The sequence below is a fragment of the Erythrolamprus reginae genome, chromosome Z (genome assembly GCF_031021105.1).
Source record: "Erythrolamprus reginae isolate rEryReg1 chromosome Z, rEryReg1.hap1, whole genome shotgun sequence".
Classification (NCBI taxonomy): Eukaryota; Metazoa; Chordata; class Lepidosauria; order Squamata; family Dipsadidae; genus Erythrolamprus; species Erythrolamprus reginae.
The window spans coordinates 91,970,539-91,994,908 of record NC_091963.1 but is presented as its reverse complement, the minus strand read 5'-3'; the positions used below and the strand labels follow the sequence as shown (position 1 = coordinate 91,994,908).

Sequence of the window (24,370 nt, the reverse complement as noted above, 5' to 3'; positions counted from 1 at the left end):
GCGGCCGCCATTTGTCCGGCCGCCACGCCGCTTGCGTTGCTCGTGCGGCCGCCGTTTGTTCGGCCGCCACGCTGTTTGTGTTGCTCGTGCTGCCGCCAGGCGCGGCCGCCATTTGTCCGGCCGCCACGCCGCTTGCGTTGCTCGTGCGGCCGCCGTTTGTTCGGCCGCCATGCCGTTTGTGCTGCTCGTGCTGCCGCCAGGCGCGACCGCCATTTGTCCGGCCGCCACGCCGCTTGCGTTGCTCGTGCGGCCGCCGTTTGTTCGGCCGCCACGCCGCTCGTGCGCCCCTTGTCCGTGCGCCCGCCCTTCGCCCACCCACGCCGTTGCTCGCGCCACTCAGCTGGGAAGCGGCGTTGCTCGCGCCAGCAGCGGTGGCACGAGCGGCGCGGCGGCCGGACAAGCGGCGGGCAGGCGGGTCCTCAGCTGCTGGGCGGGGGTCTTCCCAAGTGTCCGGCCGCCATGCTGTTCGTGTTGCTCGTGCTGCCGCCAGGAGCGGCCGCCGTTTGTCCGGCCGCCACGCCGCTCGTGTGCCCAATGTCCGCGCGCCCGCCTTTCGCCCGCCCACGCCGTTGCTCGCGCCACTCAGCTGGGAAGCAACGCTGGGGTTTCCCCGCCGCCCACGCAAAGGGGAAACCCCGACAAGAGGGGGAAGACCCAGGGAAGCCGCCCAGCAGCTGATCTGGCCAGGGGGAAGCAAACTCCACCATCTACGCATGCGTGGCCATAGGAAAAAAAAATGGCGCACATGCGCAGATGGTGTTGTTTACTTCCGGGTTGAAAAATCGCGATATAGCGTTTCGCGAAGATCGAGATCGCGAAACTCGAGGGATCACTGTAATTAAATAGTGCAGGGGCCCCATAAAGAGACAGGCCGCCACAGGACAGTTGCCTTCTGAGCAGCTGTGCTGTGAAGGAGTGAGGAGGGGAGAGAGATTGGCTTCTTCTGTTGCAACATTCAAAGTGGCTACTTCTCTTCCTTCTCTGTCTCATACAAAAAGCTGCTAGTGGATGCCAAAAAGTTGGGTGATATTTTCCAATGACCATGGTATTTGAGTGAATGGGGATCCTGCAGATATTACTGAATTAAAATGCCCAACATGCCATCAACTAGCTGGGGCAGGAGGGACTTAAAGTTCAGCAATTTCTGTTGGGCCAGTGAGTAGGCTGCAGCATAGGCCCAAATTTACTTGTAGGACATTCTCTAAAATTGGCAGTGAAAAGGGTTTAGTTCAATTGGCAACCTTTTTATCACTTTTCATCAGACTTGTATGCCGCCCCGAGTCTTCGGAGAGGGGCGGCATACAAGTCCAACTAATAAATAAATAAATAAATAAATAAATAAATAAATAAATAAATAAATAAAATGAGATGGGAAGCAAATACCTTTCATTAACTGTTCTGTGTTAAGCTCATCCTCTAGCCCCGTGATGGTGATTCTATGACACTCAATTTTCACAAAAAGTGGGGTGTTTGTGCCTTCCCTGAGCCCTCAGAAGCACTCTGCAGACCTCCCAAACCCTCTATGTGCCCATTTCTTTGTAAAAATGGGCCTGCTTTTCACCTATTTTTGTGAAACGTGGGGTGTGTAGAGCATTTGAAAGACCTGCAAAGTGCTCCTGGATGGGCCAGGGAGGACAAAAACTCGATCTCAAAAAGGTTAACCATTACTGGGTTAGATCTTTAACAATTAATGTAAGTATTCCAAAAAAAAAAAAAAAAAGGAATTTTGGACTATTTTAAATACTTAAGGAGGAAAAACTCATTATCAACTAAATTGTTTCTCTCACTATATATATCAAATTCAAATTTCCAGAATGGCAATAGTAATTACCCCATTTACAAATATGCTCAGAATTATGTAAAAAACACCCCTAATATCTAAATAATAATTTAAGCAGCATATGAAGAATCAGAAATCCTTTTGAAATTCCAGGCAGAATAACTGAGTTTCTAAGCATACTAGCCAAAATGAGATTATTTTTAATTGGCAGATAAATTTATTCATGATAAATGTGTTTCTGATGTCATTAATCACTTGATGATTAATCTAGTCAGCTAATTTATTTATTTTTTATATCCTGTCCTTCTATTCAATTTTAGCACTCAGGAAAGCTACCACTGAAACAAAAATATAAATTTAACTTTTACAAAGTAATACAAACAATTATTTAACTGAGGGAAAAAACACATAAAATCTGTTCCTTTAACAAGCAGTAGATACTCTTAGTTGAGTGTATACCAGCATTGTAAAAGAATTTGATTTTGAAATTGTCACACCAGCCCTTTGAGGTAGACCAAATCAGGAATCAGACACAAGAAAGATTAGTAGAATTGTATTATTGCAGAGCATAATAACACGATCTCTGACAGAGTTTCTCTTTCTTCTCTTATATCATGAATCAAAATAGTCTTTTTCAGGGCAGAGATTTGTTTATTGTTTCCTTTTGCATTATGTATTTATTTTTATTTATTTTTGTTCTCACTGTTTCTTTCAATTAGGTCTTAAAGATCTAGCTGTTCCCTTAAATTTTGATCTGGATTATACAGCAGCTTTTTTGGTATGATTTCAACATTGGAAGGTTTTTGAGTTAGACTTAATGCCTTTGTGCTTTGCTGATTTGGTTATATATTTTTTTACTTTCTTTATTCTTGGCATTTTAAATTGTTGTCAGTCTTGCTGTCATATGCTAAGATAATCTTTTAAACAAATTAATCTGAATAGTAATGTAGCTGATATTTTGCACTTGAATCACAAATAAACTTTAACTAAAACATAAATAGAAATCTAACATAAAGCAAAGTGATTATATTAGAAGGAGAAAATTTTATTTATTATTTATTGGACTTATATGCTGCTCCTCTCCGTGGATTTGGAGCAGCTTACAACATTTTGATTAAAAAGATACAATATAAAAAACCATTTCTAAGCCAATTAATAGAATGGTTAATTTTAAAAATTATCTTAAAAACTAAACATTTAAAAATCGAACAGTCACATGTCTGAAAATAAGAAATATCTGAATAAAATGTCTGAAAATAAGAAATAACCTCAAAACAATTAAATAGAAATAACATTTTTGGACAAAAATGCATTATTCTTTTGGAGGTTTGAATGAATTCAATCCCAGTAAGTGTTTTATGAGTTAGGATCTTATGAATTTTGAATTGCTCAGGGAATGAAATTCTCCATTTAGGGTGAAATGAAAAACAAATGCAATAGCAAAACAAATGTTACCAGAATCATCATTCAAAATATGGACATTGTTCACTAATATTTCTGATATTGAGTTCTAAATAGTATTTAGTATTTTAGTATTCTAAAATACTGAAGAGGAATGTTCATTTCCCTGATGGTAGTTAGCCAGCCATGTACAGTATATGGTTCCTTTCCATTCCATTTCTTCTCCCCATCCAATGAACATAAACTATTTCAACTCCTACCCTCAAAATGTTGCTACAGAGTACTGCACACCAAGACAACTAGACTAAGGTGACCAGATGTCCCGCTTTCAACGGGACAGTCATGATTTTTAACTACAGTATTTGTCTCGCGTCCCCTGCATTTTTAAAAAGTCCCAATTTTTTAAAAGAATCACCTTTACTTTTGATGTACATAACCGGGCTGCATAACTGTTACCCGTTGCAAATTTTTTTCATCCAGATACTACAAAGACACTTTCTTGGGCCCACTGCTGCTATGGCAACTTGAACTAGCCGCCCTGCCACCAAGAGAGAGCAGCCTCGCAAGGAGCCAGTGCCCCTCGGGCGCCTAGCATTCTAGGAATTGTAGTTTGAATGTCCTGAGGCACCGATTGTTTTGAGTTGACAAGAAACTACACCTACCAGAATGCTCTGCAACGAGCCATAACAGAGAAAGTCAGGCTGCGTCTGTTTCTTAAAGGCGCTTAATTTTAGCTCTGCATGTTTTTTCCCAGACAGATTCCTTTTAATTATGTTGGATCACAACAAACTCTTCCAAAAGCTGAACACGGTGACCAGGATTTTATCTCAGCCTATTTGGAACACATTGGGTAGGAGAAGATTGAAATACACAATCACATCGTGAATAGGGCCGAAAGACAAATAAAAGATGCTGTTTTGTTTTAAAACTTTATCTGGGAAATGGGTGGGAGGGGTGATGGAAGATGTCAGAGTGTTACTCATATACTTTCCCAACAATTGCTGGATTTTCAATAAGACAAAGTAAGAAGCTTAGAATCTTACAAGCAAGGCAGTTTAAGAAATGAAGTCCACTAGTCTGGGAATCCAAATTCCTAAAGCACCCCAGAAAATTGGCCTTTGCTTTAATATACGCAATGAAGAGCAGAACATCATGTTTTATATAATTGTTGAAGTGGACACAATTGGAATGATGTTATTGTAACTACAGCGCAGGTACCAAAATTTCTATTTATCAGTCATTAACCCTAACTCTATTTGGTTGTGAGATTGTGACAGATGAAATAAATGGCCATTTATTTAAACTCACTGGAGAGCAAAAAAGGAACAAAAGCAGGGGTGAAATCCAATAAGTTATGACAGATTCTGTAGAACTGCTATTGGAAATTTTGAATAGTTCGGAGGACCCCCAAATATTTCTTTTGTCTGGCCCCAGAGTGAGGTGGGAATGAGGATTTTGAAGTATCCTACTCCTGCCACATCCACCAAGCCACTCCATGCCCACCAAGCCATGCCCACAAAAGAGATAGCAAAAAAAAAAGGATGTCACCACTGAACAAAAGTCCTCTTTTTAGGCAAGTTACAGTATTTATTTATTTATTTGTTTATTTGTTTATTTATTTATTTATTCGAATTTTTAATCAAGAACCACCACCACCCCATCAATGATGTCCCACTTTACTAGTGTTAAAATCTGATCACCTTAAACTAGACACAAGAACAGTTTTTTCCCAAACACCATCACTTTGCTAAACAAATAATTCCCTCAACACTGTCAAACTATTTACTAAGTCTGCACTACTATTGCTGCTAGTATTTTCTCATCATTCCTATCGCCCATTTACTCCAACTTATGATTGTATGACTGTAACTTATTGTTTGTATCCTTAAGATTTTTATTAATATTGACTGTTTCCCCATTGCTTATTTGACTCCTATGACAATCATTAAATGATGTACAGTACCTCATGATTCTTGAGAAATGTATGTTTTTCTTTTATGTACACTGAGAGCATATGCACCAAAGACAAATTCCTGTGTGTGCAATCACACTTGGCAAATAAAGAATTCTATTCTATTCTATCCATCCTCATAGCACCATGAGTGACACATATTTGGAGCCATTCAAACATACTTCTGTTGGGCTGCTTTTGGCATTATAGTTCTCTTCCTTTCCTATCCTGAAGGTTTTGCCATTCTTCAAATCCAAGCTCTTTGTGCCTTCCCTGTCTAAGAGTGGTTTGTTTATAAGTAAGATTATTAACATGCTTCTCCTTTGGGAAATTTAGATCTTATATAACAGTGAGGCTAGATTGCCTATCCATGCTTATATGATTTTTATCAGTGTTTTATCTTCACAACAGGATAAAAAAATTAGTTGGGGGACAAAAATGTGATACAGGGCATCTTATTTATTCATTTAATTGTTTCAAATAATCATATGCTATTTCTGGTTTCCAAAAAAAATCATCATTAAACTATGATACTGTAAAGTAAAAAGAAAAAAGAAAATGAGAACAGTCATTTGATATACTGTATATTATTTCAGTAAGATGCATACTGAAATGAGAAGAAAAATACAGAGAACTTTTAAAAGTATGCTATTTCAACTTTTCCAGAATACAGCCAACAAGCACAAAAGTCAGATATTTTGAACCATGGAAAATTCTTGTCATCCTTTTGGGCAGTACAATTGCAGCAGCAATCATCATTGGATTCCTGACTTATTTTTCACAATATGGTAAAAAGCATATGATGGTCAATTTATAGAGCTACTTTTTAACTTATAGGGCTATTTTTTAATTTATAGAGCTACCATTTAATAAATAGGCAAATTCTGTTTTACCTGATTATAATAATATGGAAATAATTTGGCTTATTTCCCAAGCCAATAAGATGTTCTTGCTACACAAATAGAACAAAAGACTTATTCATTATAGTTCTTTGAACCCACCATTTATCTTTGACATGAATTTCTGAAAACACCCTGAAAGATTAAATCATGAACCCTGTCCTAAGATTGTTTAACCTAAACTATTTTGTAATCTTAGTGGAATTTTGACTGAACATTTTTTCAAAAATCTGATCATGTCTACCTAAATTAAAATATTAATTTTAATGTTTAAAATCAATTTAAACATTAATGTTATTACCTTTACCAATGACATGAAAGAAAGCATGTTGTAGTTTCATAGGTTTAGATATTTTTAAGTGCTTCTAATGAAGGGAATATAATTTATTCAATTTGTATGACTCCCATCTCTTTACAGCTTACAATATCAATAAATATCATAAATCACATAATTTAAATATTAAAACATCAGATATTAAAAGCATTTAGATTTTTGAAGCAGTGGTTGTAAAACATCAAAAGCCTTGTAAAGTTCATCAGCCAGAAAAAAATGTATATGCAATTTTAGTTTTTGCATAAAAGAGAATAAGTATTCCTCTTCACTCATCATGCTTGGGTTCTGTAAATCTTCCTTTCCTTTTAATATTTCCCCTGCCTTCTTGGCAAAAGTACTGGCCCTGTCTAGTGTGGTTTTCTGAATCCAAGGATAGGAATAGAGAAGAAAAATAAGTAACATGGAGTAGTTGAAAGTAGTATGTTGGAATTGCTAATTTAACACAAATCTTACTTTTTAGGTATTAGAGATCAAAAGCTATCATATTACAAGGGCAACTTTAAAATTACTGGCTTGCAATACAATGGTGCTTTGTCTCGACAGACTTCAGACCAATTTAGAGATTTAGGAAATTGGATTGAAAAACTGGTAAGTCTCTGAATTTTACTTCTCTTCATTCTGGATTCAAATATATAGGCTTGAAGTACTTTGTAGATGTAGATTTGTAGATGTGAATTTATTGCTTTTTGTGTGATATAGAAATATAAGTTATTGTAGGTTCTTCAAGAAAGCAAGCATCCATATTCAGCACTTAAAAATAATTTTGGAACCCAGAAATGTCTGGATTTTTTTGAGAATTTTTTTAATTGAAAACTGGATAATTTAAACCATGATGGGTTAAATCTTCTAACCATACAGAGCAATATGCATTTCTGAATTCATCTAATTTGTTTAGCATATCTTGTTCGTAGTCTAATTCCATAAAGTCAATTTAATGCAAACTGATACCAGTAATTACCTTTATTTCTCAGAATGCTGGGAAGAGGCAGAGAGTAATATCAGACAATAAAGGCAAATGTAGTGTTCAGTGATGGGCCCATAGTTCCTTTGGTACCATCTTCATGGTACCAAAGGGAAACAAAAATAAATTGATACTGGCTCCTGTTCTCCATTTTTAGTTCACAATGTGTTTATTTTTGTGGTCATTTCATTTGAGGTGTTAGGGGAGTCTGCCTAGTTCAAGGGTTCCACTTTTTCTTTTTGTCATTTCCTTCCTCCTTTTCAGTACTGATCAGTAAACTACATTTTTATTTTTAAAAAATCAGCTGCCTTGAAAGAGGAGTGCCTTGGATAAATATTCTCAACCACAGTTTAATGAGAAAAAGGATGAAACAAGAATTCCTGACAGTAGAAAAACTGGACAGCTCAAAAGTTCAACTTTTCCAAGCATTTAACAACCAACCAACAATAAGTCACAGCTGAGCTAGCAACAGAGTCACTTAACTCTCAAATTCTGTTGTAAGATTGCAAAGGTCTGGAGCTACTTCAGACTGATGGGAAATCTCAGATGAGGGTGTCTTAAGCAGATTTTGAAGGCACCACCTCCCATGTTTCTTGCACTGCAAATCTGTCTCTATATGTCTGGGAACAAATGGGCATTTTATTAATGAATTCTGCGTTAGGCATACTCTTAGTCCAGTTTATTTTCCTATAAATTGCTGTGTGGGGTTATAATAATTGTTTGTCAAGAATGGAATGCCATGTGGGATATCATTCTTGCTCTATTGTTTGGGGAAAAATGTGTTGGCCATAACTTTGGTTGAACCAAAATAGCAATATGGGCTTTGACCCAGAGATTACTGCTTGGAATGTCACATGAAAGGAGAAGCAGAACTGAAACTTCCACCAGTAAATCTTGGAACAGAGCAAAAATAATTATTTGGCTCCTTATCATGCCAAAGAGGTGCAGGAATGTTGGCTTTCTTGCTAGGAGGATGATTAGCCAGGTATGCCAATCTGTTCCCAGTAACTTACTGGAAAATCTGGAAAATATGTTTCCAAGGTGAAGCTGAAAAATATTCTTATTGTCAAAATTAATAAAAGTAGCATTTCTATTAGATACTGCTTATGTAAGAACCAAAGAAGGTAATATCAATTGAAAGCCAGATTTTCTTTAAAAAATGCAATCAGTTAGGTCTGGACAAAGTAAATAACTCTTAGAAGAGAAAGAATATGTTGCTTTGCTATGTAAAAATACTGTAATTGTATGTGGAGCTAACAGATAGCACCTGAATGGTGAATTCCTGATCAAAGCTCAGAATAATCTTCAAATATATAACAGAAAATCCAATTTAGGTCCAAATGAATGTACACTGACCACAGAGAGAGAGAGAGACAAACAAACACAAACTCACTCTCTCACACACTGTATATACAGTGTTCAAAATGCTGTGTTCTGAATTAGTTGATGCTTCCTATTTCCCCCCCTCAAATTTTCAGGTATAGTTCCACTGAAATTCTAGCATTGTCTCTGGCTTCTGAAAAATAATATATTATGATCTGAACTGCATTTTAATAAGAAATAGTTATATACCATTAAAAATACTGGCACTATGATGTGTCAACTATTATTAGCATAGTAAAAGGCTGACATTTTTACATATAAATTATTTCAGCCACTCCTTTGAATAAAGTTGTAATTCTTGTCATGTGGTTTTTAAGAGGATGTGTTGGGATTTCAAAAGTAATAAACAAAGATAATTAAAGCTGTCAGGGCATGAAATGTTTTCGTCAGCTTGGCTATGCAGAAGTACATGTTTAAGAAATAGTATAATTGCTGGAATAATTATGTATCCATAAGTGAGGCCTGGGGCAATTCCATGCCACAGTTTAAGATGCTTGCCTTCTATGTTGCTACTATTTTTTTCGAATGTAAACTTCAGAAATTCCAGTCTATTTAGCAAAGGGCTGGCGCAGGTGGTTGGCTATCAATCTGGTTTGACTCAAGATCCAATTGGTTATTTCTTTGCTTCTTATCCTTTCTATTTCTGAAGGAATGATAAATTCATTGACTAACTCTCCGGTGGATTGGCCTATCAGAGTCTGCCTTTCATTTGCTAGGTTGTTCCCTCATCAATTTTGCACTCAAGAAGGGATTAGTGACCCTTATTGGCAGTGGGCCAGTGAGAAAATATAATCTCATCCACCAAGATGAGATCCATCACCTAGAATCCTACTTTCCATCTCTATTCTATAGATAAAAAAGTTAAGTGTGAAATTAGCAATAACGAAATAACCTCTGAGATTATCCATAATCATTACCTACCATATTGTTTGCAAGAGGTCAAAGTGTCCTTTGATATATAGTTAAGGTAAACTATTTCCTGTTGTTCATGCCTTTCTTTCTCCACTTTTAAATGGCTTTAATGCTTGCTGATACTTAATGAATAAACATCAAACTATTTTATTGTTTTTGTTGGTGGAGTTGTATATATTTTCTGTGATCTGGCTATAAGATTATGTGTTGGGGGGGTACCTAAACTAGGAATTATCCATACTAATTTTCCAACAGTACCTAGTTACAAAAATAGTAGCTTTTGATAGCTTAATCCTCTCTATCCTTCATTGACACTCAGTACTAGTTTTCCATATTCCAGTTTAAATTAAATTTTTTCAGAGAAATATAATTATGTTTTTAAAGAATGGTGACAGTATATTGAATATGCCCCTTTCTAAAGATAGAGTCCCCTTTATGGTTAATTAGCAGCTTGTGTGGCAGACAATATTAGCAATTTCCATAATTGTGATGCGTTTATCAGTCTGCTAGTTCAAAATTTGCCTATGTCAAAGCAATAGATTTTAGATTTGATTCGCCACAATCAAGTATGACAACTCTACTCATTATACAATGCAACATTATCTGACTAAGCTTTTTTTTAAAAAAATTAAATGTCTAAACTGTAGTAGGCACTTTCATTCTGACTGGTTTTCCAAAAGTAATATCTGCTAGGAGCTTGTGTTTTCAGTAATTCTGGACTTGGAATGCTTTCCTTAACTTACTGGTCTACAAAGTAAGAGTATTTCAGAGTACTCCAGAGTTGGGAGAAATCCTAGCACTATAAACAAATGATTGCTTGGGTTTTCATGACTGAAGTCCTTACATATATAGCAGGTGTGAATTTGGAAAATGTCGGGAAACACAATCCACTCCTCTTTCTACATCAGTACATACATTTTACATATTTATTATGTTGATTCATTTCCTTCTAAAGACATCTTGATTGTTAGGAAAACAGACACAGCTGCAGTACTTAAGATGAGAACTTAATAGTACAAATTTAGAACATTTAAAATATAAAAACTTGTTCTTGAGATTACTAATGCTAAGATACATCAAAATCTTAAATATTATCCAACAATGATAAATCAATTCCCTATAATCTTTCTTAATGGAACTTCTGAAACATGTGGGCCCTTTTGTACCCATGACATCTTAATAATAATTAATAATAATAATAATAATTTATTAGATTTGTATGCCGCCCCTCTCCGCCCTCTCTCACCAAGCCCTACTCTTCAACTGCTCATTTTTAGATGGTTTTAAACATATTATCTATACTAAAAACAATAACTAAAAAAATCTGCCTCGATGCATTTCCCAGAGTGTCTGTGGACCTCATATGGACCCTCACATTATTCTTAGCTATAGAATAGATCTGCAGCTCTGAGATTTCTTTAAAAAATACCAGACACCTAAACAGCAACTACAAAATTAGAAGTTATGTGTGTGTGCGAGGAGTTTTGTTAGAAGATAGGGAGTGGTGGAAAGCTTTTTTTAAAAAAATAATGTGTTGTATTATTTTTATGCAAGTAAAATGTGTTCGGTATTCCTCTGTGTGTACATATGCATAGTTTATCTGGATTTATCTGAATGCATGTGTATGGTATTTCCTTTGAGTTTTGTTGCATTTGTGAGTGGAAATAGTAAGTAGATAGCCTACCTGCATGTTTCTCTGATGATCACCAGTGTATTTGGGTAAATAAGAAATCTGATACTTGGCTGTAAGGCAAATGTGCTAAATTTCTGGACAAACATGTGGGACCCTGAATTTTGACATCCATATGGAAATTGTGAGGGAAAATTTATATTTCCAGGATCTTATCAAAATACTTCACTCTGAAAACTTTTAAAAATAATTTAAAACTTTTAGAAAATTATTAAAATAATTCATATATATATATTCACAGAGTATATTTATTGCTGTTTGCTTTTGTGTTACATTTTTAGAGGTCTTTTGGTACCCTTAAATTTTGGTGCTCCTAGACCAGTGCCTACTTGGCCATTGTGTACCTTTGTAATGTTGAAATCATTGTAACTGTTGTTACTGTTTTTTGAGTAGAATTTCTGGCATATAGAAAGTGTTTGTATATTTAATGGCCTGCACAGGATGGAAATTTACAGCTGATTATCATCACCATACTGATGGAAACTCACCATGTGCTGGCGAATGATCTCACCCAGCGGTTTCATGCAAATATTAAACAACAGGGGGTAGATATCAGACTCCTAAGGCACCTCAGAAAGGAGAGGCTTAGAATACTATATCTGCATCCCAACCAACACCAACTGTGTCCGACCAGAGAGAACCACTACAGAATGCTGCCTCACACTCCCAACCCAGGCGGTGCAAAAGGATACTATGGTCAATGGTATTGAAAGCCACTGAGAGCTCAAGAAGCTCTAGGACAGAGGAGTATCCTCTATTACGGGCCCACCACAGATCATCCATCAGTGCAACCAAAGCGATTTCAGTGCTATAAGCAGGTCTGAAATCTGAATGATAAGGGTCCAGATATTTATTTATCTATCTATCTATCTATCTATCTATCTATCTATCTATCTATCTATCTATCTATTTATCATTTATTTATTTATTTATTTATTTATTTATTTATTTATTTATATGCCGCCCCTCTCCGCGGACTTGGGGCAGCTTACATAATTTCAATAAAAATACAATATACAGTTCATACAAAGTTTTTGAGATATGAACCCGGTGTTTAAGATTTGTTTGCCTCTTCTTAAGAATCATTTTCACCTTACAAACCCAAGCCCAGGTGCCTGGGTTCTCTTACTACACGTGCACTCTCTTCCTGCCACAGGGATTCCCTTGCCTTGTGACTGTCACTGCTGGGATTTCCCATTTGCTTGCCGCCCCTGCCGGACTTCCCTGCCTCCTTTTGCTTGCACCTGAGGCAGGGAACACCAGAGCTGCCCCATTTCCCTGCCACTTTCTCCTCTACCCCTCCACTTCCTCTGTTCCCTGCAGCCACCCCATCCCACTGCCAAAATCCCCCCTAGCCTACCACTTCCTTTGCCCCTTCTCATTGCTAAAATCACCCCTTCAAAAGCTTCCTATGCTGCCCCAATTGCCTCCAAAATTGCTCCCCCAAAAGCTTCCTATACCACCCCAAATTGCCTCCAAATTCACTCCCCCAAAAGCTTCCTACGCCACCCCAAATCGCCTGCAAAATTGCTTTCCAAAAAGCTTCCTATACTGCCCCAAATTGCCTCCAAAATGACTAACCCAAAAGCTTCCTACACCACCCCAAATTGCCTCCAAAATCACTCCCCCAAAAGCTTTTGATGCCACCCCAAATCACTTCCAAAGTTTTCCAAAATTACCTCTCCTTTCAAAATGCTTCATTTCTCTTTGCTACCTTTCTTCACTCCAGTTGCCTTCGTTAGGACCTCAATTTGGGGTGGCATAGGAAGTGGATGGAGGGGTGATTTTAGGAGCAATTTCGGGCAACATAGAAAGGTTTTGGAGGGGCAATTTTTGGAGTGATTTTGGGCAACATAGGAAGTTTTTGGAGGGGCAATTTTTGGGATGATTTGGAGCAACGTAGGAAGCTTTTGGAGGGGTGATTTTTGGAGCAATTTGGAGCAACATAGGAAGCTTTTGGAGGTACAACTTTAGGAGCCATTTGGGGCAATGTAGGAAGTTTTTGGAGGCCTGATTTTTGGAGTGATTTGGGGCAACATAGGAAACTTTTGGAGGGGTGATTTTAGGAGCAATTTGGGGCAATGTAGGAAGGTTTTGGAGGGGTGATTTTTGGAGTGACTTGGGGCAACGTAGGAAGCTTTTGGAGGGGTGATTTTAGGAGCAATTTCGGGCAACATAGAAAGGTTTGGAGGGGCAATTTTTGGAGTGATTTGGGGCAGCGGTAGCCTTCGTTAGGACCTCCATTCCTCACTTCTCCTCGCTATCCGTTTCCACTCCATTAGCCTTCTCTTTGTCCGCCCACTGCTTTTTTTAAAGCCTTAAAGTTTGCACGCATTATTTGCTTTTACATTGATTCCTATGGGAAACAATGTTTCATCTTACAAACTTTTCAACTTATGAACCTCGTCCCAGAACCAATTAAGTTCGTAAGACAAGGTATCACTGTATAAAACACTTCTAAATCCAATTAACAGAAATAATTAAAAATATTTTAAAAAGCTAAACATTTAAAAGTCAAACATTCAGAAACATACTACAGCATCCTACATATTCACTGGCCAGAGTCTGGGGTCTAGTGACCCCAAGCCTGATGGCATAAATATGTTTTCAAATTCTTACAAAAGGCATGGAGAGTTAGTGAGGGCAGTGCGAATCTCTGGGGGAAGTTGATTCCAGAGGGCTGGGCCCCCCACAGAGAAGGCTCTTCCCCTAGGACCCGCCAAGTGACATTGTCTAATTGACAAGACCTGGAGAAGGCCAACTCTGTGGGACCTAACCAGAAACTGGGATTCATGCAGCAGAAGGCGGTCCCGCAAGTAATCTGGTCCCATGCCATGTAGGGATTTATAGGTCATAACCAACACTTTGAATCGGGTCTGGAAACCAATTGGCAGCCAGTGCGGTCTGCGGAGTGCTGGAGAAAGATAGGCATACCTTGACAGGCCCATGACTGCTCACGCAGCTTTTTCCAAACACTTTTCAGAGGTAGCCCCACGTGGAGAGCATTGCAGTAGTCGAATATCAAGGTGATAAGGGCATGAGCAACTGTGAACAGAGACTTCCTGTCTGAATAGGGCTGCAACTGGTGCACTAAGCAGATCTGGGCAAACTCCCCCTTTGCCACAGCCAAAAGATGATGGTCTAAAGTCAGCTGTGGATTAAAGAGGATGCACAAGTTGTGGATCCTCTTTGAGGGGGTCAGAAGGTCCCCCCCAAGGTGATAGATGGACAGATGGAGGTGTCGTTCAGAGTCAAAACCCACAACCACTCCATCTTATCGGATTGAGCTTGAGCTTGTTAGCACCCATCCAGACCCTAACAGCCTCCAGACACTTGCACATCATTTCCACTGCTTCACTGATTGGACACGGGGTGGAGTGTCATCAGCATACTGTATGTTACAAAATCTTTTTTTCTGAAATCAAATTGTTAGTTAGATTCCATGACTTTGCAGGTGACACAGCATAGAGAGATTGGTCTATAGTTTTCTGGGGTCACCATTTTTGAAGATAGAGATGACCATGGTTGGTGATAGTAGCTTTGATAGTGAGCTGGTCCTGAATGATTTTTAAAAGATTACGCTTAGCTATGGCTCTGGAGAGCTTTTTTGGAAGTATGCATATAGACCATCATGTCCAATTGATAGAGAAAGTTTAAGGTCGCATAGTGCTTTTTCAATGTTGTCTTCTGTGAAGTCTTTTTGTGTTAAGTCATTATGAGTGTCTGGATGTGAATTTTGGGGATGAGCCATTGCTGTTTACAAAGGCTGAGCTAAAGAATGTGTTGAAGAGGTTATCTTTGATTGATTCATCATAGCATTCTTTGTTGTTGGGTCCTTTTAGTAGTGGTATAGGTCTTGAGTCCTTGAGTTTCTTATTTACAAAGTTGTAGAAGACCTGGTTGGATTTGGTATGCAGGAGGCTTTCCTCTTGTTTGCTGTGATATTTATTCATTTATTTATTAGATTTATATGCCGCCTCTCTCTGAGGACTTCGGGTGGCTTACAACATATAAAAGGAACAATATAGACATCCTAAATACAATTAGTTAAATTAATTAATCTAAAATCTCCGGACCATTTAAAAACACTCATTCCCATTCAATCAACTAACATACAGCACATTCGTTGGCCAGGGGACTAGAGTCTAATGGCCCCAAACCTGGTGGCATAAATGAATCTTCAGACTCTTGCAGAAGGTGTGGAGGTTGGGAGCAGTATGAATCTCTGAGGGGAGCTGATTCTGGAGGGCCAGAGCCCCCACAGAGAAGGCTCTTTCCCTAGGTTCCTCCAAGTGACATTGTCTAGTTGATGAGACCTAGAGAAGGTCGACTCTGTGGGACCTAACTGGTCCATCTTTGCACTTCTTTACCAATTTGAAATCAGTCTGTTTTACATATTCTGTTGGTACTGTGCATTCCTGACCTGTTTTGTCATGTGTTTTTTCATCAGGATAAAGAGATTTTCTGGAATTCCTATTTTTCTAGACACATGACACAACTTGATATGATTAATACAATTTAGAGTCTTTTAATTCAATTAGGCACATATGTAGTAACATTTGTAGAATTCATTTTTTTTCTAATAGCCAGGATGCATCAGCAATAATATTTCACGTTTCTCAGTTTTTCCTAAAGTCAGCTTGAACACTTTTTTTTTCATACAGTGTTCTAATCTGCCGCTGGTTCAACTATGAAATAACTTCTTTTAACTTGGTCATACTGTTCTGGGTTTTTGAGCAATTAATTTGTTGAAAAGGACAGAAAGATGGAAAATAGTTTTGCTATTTCTTTTTCTTTGTTTGTTGGAGTTAGAATATTTTTTTAAAAAAATATACTTTATTAATTTATACAAAAAGGAATAAAACAGGGGGAAAGGGGGATGGGAGTACAGAAAAGAAAAGTGGGAGGGGAGTGGGGTAAACAATATTGTTATATCATAGTTTATATATATTATTGTATATACATTTCGGGTATTTGTCCATATGTAAATATTTCGTATTCAGAGTTCTTATTTAAATATCTTATAGCTGTAATATTTGATAATCCAACAGTAATGTGGGAAAAGAAAGGATAGAAAGGGAGAAAAGGGAGAGAGAAAAAAGAGAGAAAAGAGAAAGAAGAGAGAGATAGCAAGATGGGAGGGAGTACCTGCAAGCAAGCAGGCGTTTGGGTTGTGGCGACTTAGATGGATTATATTTATTGTTTTTGTTAGTAAAATTTAATCATAGGTTGTAATATTAGTAGATTTCTAATAGTTATCAAATGGATTGAACTCAGACAGGGATTGAGTTATTTTTTATCCGATTTTTGGTTATACATATCTTTATTTTGGTTCATATTAAACAATTTTGGTTATTTTTCGCTTTGTCATCTTTAGAGTTGGATAGCCATCTGAACCATTTCTCCCAGGCCTTGTAGAACTCTGAATCATTTTTGTTCTGAATTTCCATTGTTAATTTTGTTAGTTCGGCACATTCCATAATTTTACTAATGATGGTGAGATTTGTCGGAATGTCTTTGTTTTCCCAATGTTGTGCATATGTTAGTCTGGCAGCCGTTAGTATTTGGATGGTGAGGTATCTGTCTTCTTTACTTAATTTCTGTCTAAAAATGCCCAGAAGAAATAGCTCTGGTTTAGTTATAATCTTTGTCAATATGACTTGGTCCATTATTCTTTTAATTTGTGTCCAGAATTTTTGGGCGTATGTACAGGTCCACCACATATGATACTATGTTCCCTGATTTTTTTAACATTTCCAACATAGAGAAGATACGTTTGGGAACATTTTAGAAAGCCTAGCTGGTGGAAGGTGCCATCTGTATATCATTTTGTAAAGATTTTCTTTGTAGGAAACCGCGAGTGTCATTTTATAGTTAATTGTGTATATTTTTTCCCATTCCATGAGTGTTATTATGTATCCAAAGTTTTGTGTCCATGCAATCATTGACCCTTTCACTTGTTCTTCTATAGTATCCTGTTTGAACAAATAGGTGTATAGTTTAGAAATCATTTTTATATTGGGTCCAAATATTATTAAATCGAGAGGATTTGTATTTTGAAAGCCGAATGTGCTTTTGTGTTGTTTATATTTTGTGTTTATTTGTATGTATGTGAACCAGTCTATGAGTATTCCATTGTCTTGTAGTTGTCGTCTGATGAGAATATTATCATTAGTATCTAACAGATTAGAGTAGGTTATTATTTTTGGTACTGAAAGAGGGGTCTGGTACATGAAAGATTCATTTGGGGATAGCCATTTTGGAATTGCTAGATAGTAGGGTTTTTTTATCTGTTGCCATGTCGATATTAGTGTATTTCTAATATGATGATTTTTAAAGTATTTTGGAATTTTATTTGGTTCTACCATTAAGAATGTATGCCATCCTGATTGTAGGTTAAATCCTTCTAGGGAAAGCAATCTTGTATTTTGTAATGTTATCCAATCTTTAAGTTTAGTTAGAATAGTGGCTTGATAGTAAAGATAGAAGTTGGGGAGGCCAAAGCCTCCCCTTGATCTGTGATCTTGCAAATTTTTTAATTTTATTCTTGCCTTTTTTTTTGTCCAAATGAATTTCCTAATTATTTTGTGCAATTGTTCAAAGAATGACTTGTTTAATTTAATTGGGGCTACCTGGAATAAATATAGGTATCTGGGGAGAATGTTTGAGTTAGAATATTATTGATTTGTTGGAGGAAATGTTATATACAAATAATATAAAGGAATTTTATATCTAACAAATAAAATTGATTTCTTTCTTCAGTAGATGTCTTGGAAGCTGGCAGTGATATAAATGTTTAAAGCCACATACTTTTCTGATCTGTCTGCTTCAAAACATAGCTGTTGTCCTTTGCTAGGGGAGAGAAAGAGCATAATGGGACCATTAATGATAATAAGCTAAATTAATGATAATAAAACAGGGCATTTCAATTATTTAGGAATAATGTTCCATTCATCCAGGTGGAGAAATGTCCATTTAGAGTTTAGACCATGAAACACATGTAGCAAAAAGAAACATCGTCTATACTTACTTATTTTTATTCCAAGGGCAAGGTATATATTCCCATGGCACTCAAATTATTTGAAGCAAAAGTAATGATGCAGGTATTGTATGGCATGCATGCAGATCCTTACTCTAACTTTGTATCAGTTGAGACTAGTTTTGCAAATACCTAAATGTACTTCTAATGTAAAACTGATGTAGCCTTCCTCTTTAGAGGGTTTGTTCCAGGTTCTAGTGAATATAGCAGGGGATCCATGAAATGTTTAAAATCATTTAGTTTGAAAATTACACCACTGTCAAAAGCCTAAGTTAACACCATAGAAAATCTGAATTGAAAGCCCAGAGCTCAGAAATCAAAGTTTGGATTGAAATTATTATTTTACTTTTAATATTTGATGTTGGTTTTTCATATTTAGCAATTCTATATGTAACTGGAAAGTTTTTACTTATTTATATTCCTTAGCTGAATCCAAGCTTTCTTTGTTCAAACCACTTTTTCCCCCAACAGATGTATGAGACATTTCACAATTCCATTTTAAGACATAAATATAGAGGCTCACGGCTTGTCAAAGTGAGGTAAGTAAAAGCATAATTCAGAGATATGCCAGAAATTTCAATTTCACTCTTCTAAAACAATTTGTGCACTTGTTCAAGGTACAGTACATATTTTCTATATGCCTTACCATAATTTTCTTCTTGATGTGCGATATAATTTTTCATTTCCCTTTGGTAACAATGTGATCTGTCTGAATTATTCCACCCTTATGTATTTATTTTGTTTGTCATCCATTCCTGAAGGCTGTGGAAAATAAAAATAAATTTGTCATCAAAATTATCATAAAATAAAGTATAACCTTCACAAAACTAATGAATACCCCCCAAATAGATATAATTAATAATATGAAAATATACACCACAGCGTTTTGTTAAGCTTTGGATACAGTTTAATAAAAAGAAGGACTAGGGGAGACATTTATTTATTTATTAAATTTGTATGCCGCCCCTCTCCATAGACTCGGGGCGGCTCACAGCAGTGATAGAAAAACAATGTACAATACAAATCTAATAATTAAAACTAAAAACCCATATTTAAAAAAAACATGCACACAACATACCATACATAAACAATATAGGCCTGGGGAAGTTATCTCAGTTCCACCATGCCTGACGGCAGAGGTGGGTTTTAAGGAGTTTATGAAAGGCAAGGAGGGTAGGGACAGTTCTAATCTCAGGGGGGAGCTGGTTCCAGAGGGTCGGGGCCACCACAGAGAAGGCTCTTCCCCTGGGACCCGCCATCTCCTCATCTCTGCTTTCGCAATTCCTTTCCTCCCCTTCGGCATTTTTCATTTTGCATCCAGGCATGGCCGCCATCTTCCGCACCCCAGCTGATCGCCCTGAAGAACTCTCTCGGCGCCGCAATCTCTGGCGCCCCTACAACAGGGTGAAAACATTCAATTTCCAAAAGAAATGGGGGATACAGTAGCAGAAAGACCTCAGGCCATTTCCAACCTGGATTGATTCATTTCCGACGATTTTTCACTGTAGTAGACATGATAGCAGTGTTCCAATATCTCAGCCGCAAAGAAGAGGAAATCAAACTATTCTCCAAACTAATGGTCCATCTAGTCTGCCTTATACTATTTCCTATATTTTATGTTAGGATGGATATATGTTTATCCCAGGCATGTTTAAATTCAGTTACTGTGGATTTACCAACCACGTTTGCTGGAAGTTTGCTTTTGATCTTTCCCCCAACTAACCTCAGATTGTGCCGCCTTGTTCTTGTGTTCACTTTCCTATTAAAAACACTTCCCTCCTGAACCTTATTTAACCCTTTAACATATTAAAATGTCTTGATCATGTCCCTCCTTTCCCTTCTGTCCTCCAGATTGAGTTCATTAAGTCTTTCCTGAAAAGGTTTAATGCATAAGACCATCTACCATTTTTGTAGCCCGTCTCTGGACCCATTCAATTTTATCAATATCTTTTTGTAGGTGAGGTCTCCAGAACTGAACACAGTATTTCAAATGTGGCCTCACCAGCGCTCTACGCAGCAGGATCACAATCTCCCTCTTCCTGCTTGTTATACCTCTAGCTATGCAGCCAAGCATTCTACTTGATTTCCCTACCGTCTGACCGCACTGTTCACCCATTTTGAGACTGTCAGAAATCACTACCCCTAATTCATTCTCTTCTGAAGTTTTTGCTAACACAGAACTGCCAATACAATACTCAGATTGAGGATTCCTTTTCCCCAAGTGCATTATTTTACATTTGGAAACATTAAACTGAAGTTTCCGTTGCTTTGACCACTTATCTAGAAAAGCTAAATCATTTGCCATATTACAGACACCTCCAGGAATATCAACCCTATTGCATACTTTAGAATCATCGGCAAATGGGTAAATCCTTCTCTACCAAGCCTTCCCCTATGTCACTCACAAACATATTAAAAAAAATAGGACCCAGAACAGGCCCATGTGGCGCACTATTTGTAACCAGGCTCTGCTCAGAATACTCGCCATTAACAACAACCCTCTGGTATCTATGCTTCATCCAGCTGCAAATCCACTGAACTATCCAGGGATTAAGTCTAATCTTCACTAACTTATCTATCAGCTCTTTATGTGGAACCATATCAAAGGCTTTGCTGAAGTCCAGATAAGCAATATTCATGGCACCATCTTCATCCAACACTTTTGTGACATAGTGTATTCAAAGAAATCAATGAGATTAGTTTGACATGATTTGCCCTTAGTAAAGCCATGCTGGTTTGGGTCCAATAAGTCATTGTTTTTTAGGTGCTGATTTATCCTCTTTTTGAGTAGAGTCTTCATCATTGTAACTATAACTGATGTCAGGCTAACTGGAATGTAGTTACCAGCTTCTTCTCTACTGCCCTTCTTGTGAATTGGCACAACATTGGCCATTGGCCAATCATCAGGAACATCTGTTAAAAGGGATTGGTTAAACAAATCAGTCAGGGGGTAGTGATCACATATCTGAGTTCTTTAAGAACTCTGGGGTGGATGCCATCTGGACCCATTGCTTTATTTATCTTTAATCATTCAAGTTCTTCTATGACACAGGCCTCTGACATCACTGGAGCTGAATCCCTACAGCTGGAAGCAATGCTATATCCAACCATAGTGTTATATTGTAAGCTGCCTTCTGAGAAACCTGAGCAGAAGTAGCTATTAAAATGGTCAGCAATCTTCTTATTCCCTTCAATTTATTTATTTATTTATTTATTTATTGGACTTGTATGCCGCCTCTCTCCGTGGACTTTGGGCGGCTCACAATTATATAGCAAGAAACTCAATAGACACAATGTATGTATTATCCCCAGTACTAAGCTTTGTGATGCTGCAGTTTTTCTTCTTCCTATCACTAATATATCTGAAGAAGGTTTTATCCCCCTTCTTTACAGATTTGGCAATTTCTTCCTGTTTTGAGGCTTTAGCTGCATATATTATCTGTTTCTCCTCCCTCTGTCTCATTTTATACACCTCTCTGTCAACTATACTTCCAGACTCTTTATACCTCCTATAGGCAGCCTTTTTTTCATTGACTATAGCCCTTACACCTGTTTTACATTGTGTGTGTGTGTTCATAATTTTAAAAAATCAATACAAATATTAAACAAAAAAAAAGACTATAGCTCTGACATCATTACTAAACCATAGCAGTTTCTTCTTCCTTTTACCTTTAATTATTTGCCTTATATACAGTCCAGTGGCTTTTAAGATGGCCTTTTTTAATACAGTGCACTGGGCGCTCACTCCTGCTGTTTTATCCCTCCCCTTTAATTCATTATTTAAATATTCCCCCATTTCATTGAAATTTGACATACTTAACAACAAAAGACAAATATGTGACAGACCCTTTAGTATATATACTCAAACAGGGGTGAACAACAGCCACCACAGCATGGAACGCCATTCCACTGGCAAAAATGGAACTGCACATGCAGTTACATCACTGCCAGCCATGCACATGCTGTGCACACGCCATGCACGCAAGATTCAGCTTCTGCGCATGTTCAGCAATCAAATCTCGCTGCCCCAGCCAACAGCAACAGCATCCCCCCAGCTCCAGCCACGTGGTATGCAGACAGAGTGCCCCTCCACCGAGCGAGAACCTCCCTCCTCCTCACCCACTTCTGCAAAGGTAAGACATCGTGGTGTTGGAGGGAGGATGTCACTCAGTGGAGGGGTGCTCTGTCTGCCCCTCTTGCCCTCTGCTGCTGCAGGCAATTCATCCAGGTCTGGGCTCAGTGGAGAGCAGCGCACCACCAGGTTGGGCCTCCAGCACTGTGCTTCGCTTGCTTGGCTGCCCCATCGCCGCATTGAGAGATGCGTGCTGTGGTGCAAGAGAGAGTATAGCCACGGAGAGAATAGACATGTGGGAACATGAGAAGGAGGCAAGACATGTCCTTGCTTTTTGGCTGGTGGGGGAGAAGAGCTCAAGGATCCTGCGAGAGGGGAACGGTAGCCTGTAGCCAAAAAGCTCCATTGGCAGCAGGGGCAATCAATTGAGATCAATAATTGACATTGGAATTGGAATTGGAAGACATGGCAAAGAGGACATTGATTATCACTACAATGGTCTTGATGAATTTGGAGCTGGAACAGAAGATGCAGAAGAACATGAAGTGGGAGTAGAAGATGCAGGAGAAGAAGATGGACTTGAAATATATAAAGAGAACATTATTGGATATGGAAATAAAAATAATTTTAGGGTTAAGGATGGGGGATATATTACATATTTTTTTTGATGGTGTATGGTTACATGCTGAAATGGAGCAAGAGAAATCTGGGGCTAAAATTATAGAAACTTCTGAAAAAGGTTTGGTGGACGAAGATACTAATGCCCATGTTTCACACGATGAGTATATTAAGATAAGCACTGTTAAAGGAAGATGTGAGAAAGGTTATTAGATTTTGCCAACTCTAAAACGGAAGGGAATTAAAGAGAAGAAATTTGCAAAGAGGGGATCTTTAAAGGGACTTTTTATTTAAAGAAGAGAAGAGTGAGGAGGAAGAAGAGGAAAATAAAAAAATAAAAAAGTGATATAAAAAGATGGAAGAGAAAGTCATTAAACATAGACAAGGAAAAGGTTTTTTTGAAAAAGGTTGATTGAATTTAGAATACTTTATAATACTTTACAATAGTTTATTTAGTAGTTATTTTTATTTATTTATTTAGTAATAGATTTATGAATTTTGATAAAATGTATAAGTAAATGAAATATATTAAGGTGATTTAAGTAAGTTTGATTAAGATAACTAAGTTTTGTTCAATTTGGTTTAGCTTGTTAAATGGGATCTATAGATTTGAAGATTAAAAGTATTTGTTTTTATTGTCTAGCTTTAATTTACCAAGAGAAGTCCGATGAAATATAATAAAGGCATAATACAGTAATAAGTAATAAATTCATATGTTTGTATTTGTCTGTTTATATTTTTTAATTGATAAAATTAGATATAAGATATAAGGGTTTTTAGTCTGTTTTGAGATTTGTACTAAGAGGGAAGAGGTCACTATGGCTTTCATATTAAGATTATAAGATGCTAAAGATTTTATAAATAGTTTAAGGAATATTAATGATGGACTTTATTAGAGCTTAATTGAGTTTATCTGGATGATGAAATTAGAAAGAATGGAACAAGGGGTGTGATGGTAACTGAAATTAAATACATGGGATTTAATAATGCGTAATTTGATTATATAAGATTAATTCAAGACTATTTTATTGTAACAAAATAGAAGGTATATTGTTTTTTGTATGTTATGATGTGGAGGAAAAAATAAAATGACAGGCGACTCTCAGGTATTATATCCCACGGTCATAACCCAGTCTTGTATTTTGTGCCTTGGCCCCTTGGCACCAATCCGCCCAGTAGACAGCTTCTTCCTCAATGTCATCTGAGGCAGTGCTTTTCATAGACCATTCCTGTTTGCTTCTGGGGGTTTGGTGCACTCTGGTGGTGGAGTGACTCCATCGCTTTATTACAGGACTCTGTGGCTTTTGCTTTATCCAATGTCATTTACAAT

The 24,370-nt window shown here is 37.5% G+C and overlaps 1 protein-coding gene across 1 annotated transcript in view; it reads left to right on the top strand.

Annotated features, from left to right (window-relative positions):
* Positions 1-24,370, top strand: part of LOC139153132 (transmembrane protease serine 11A-like) — a 90,444-nt gene that overhangs the window by 18,487 nt on the left and 47,587 nt on the right. Inside the window, exons 2-5 of the mRNA XM_070726729.1 lie at positions 3,936-4,031; positions 5,799-5,920; positions 6,826-6,953; positions 18,822-18,889. Of these exons, the coding sequence (XP_070582830.1) occupies positions 3,936-4,031; positions 5,799-5,920; positions 6,826-6,953; positions 18,822-18,889 (414 nt within the window). The remainder of the gene's footprint in view (positions 1-3,935; positions 4,032-5,798; positions 5,921-6,825; positions 6,954-18,821; positions 18,890-24,370) is intronic.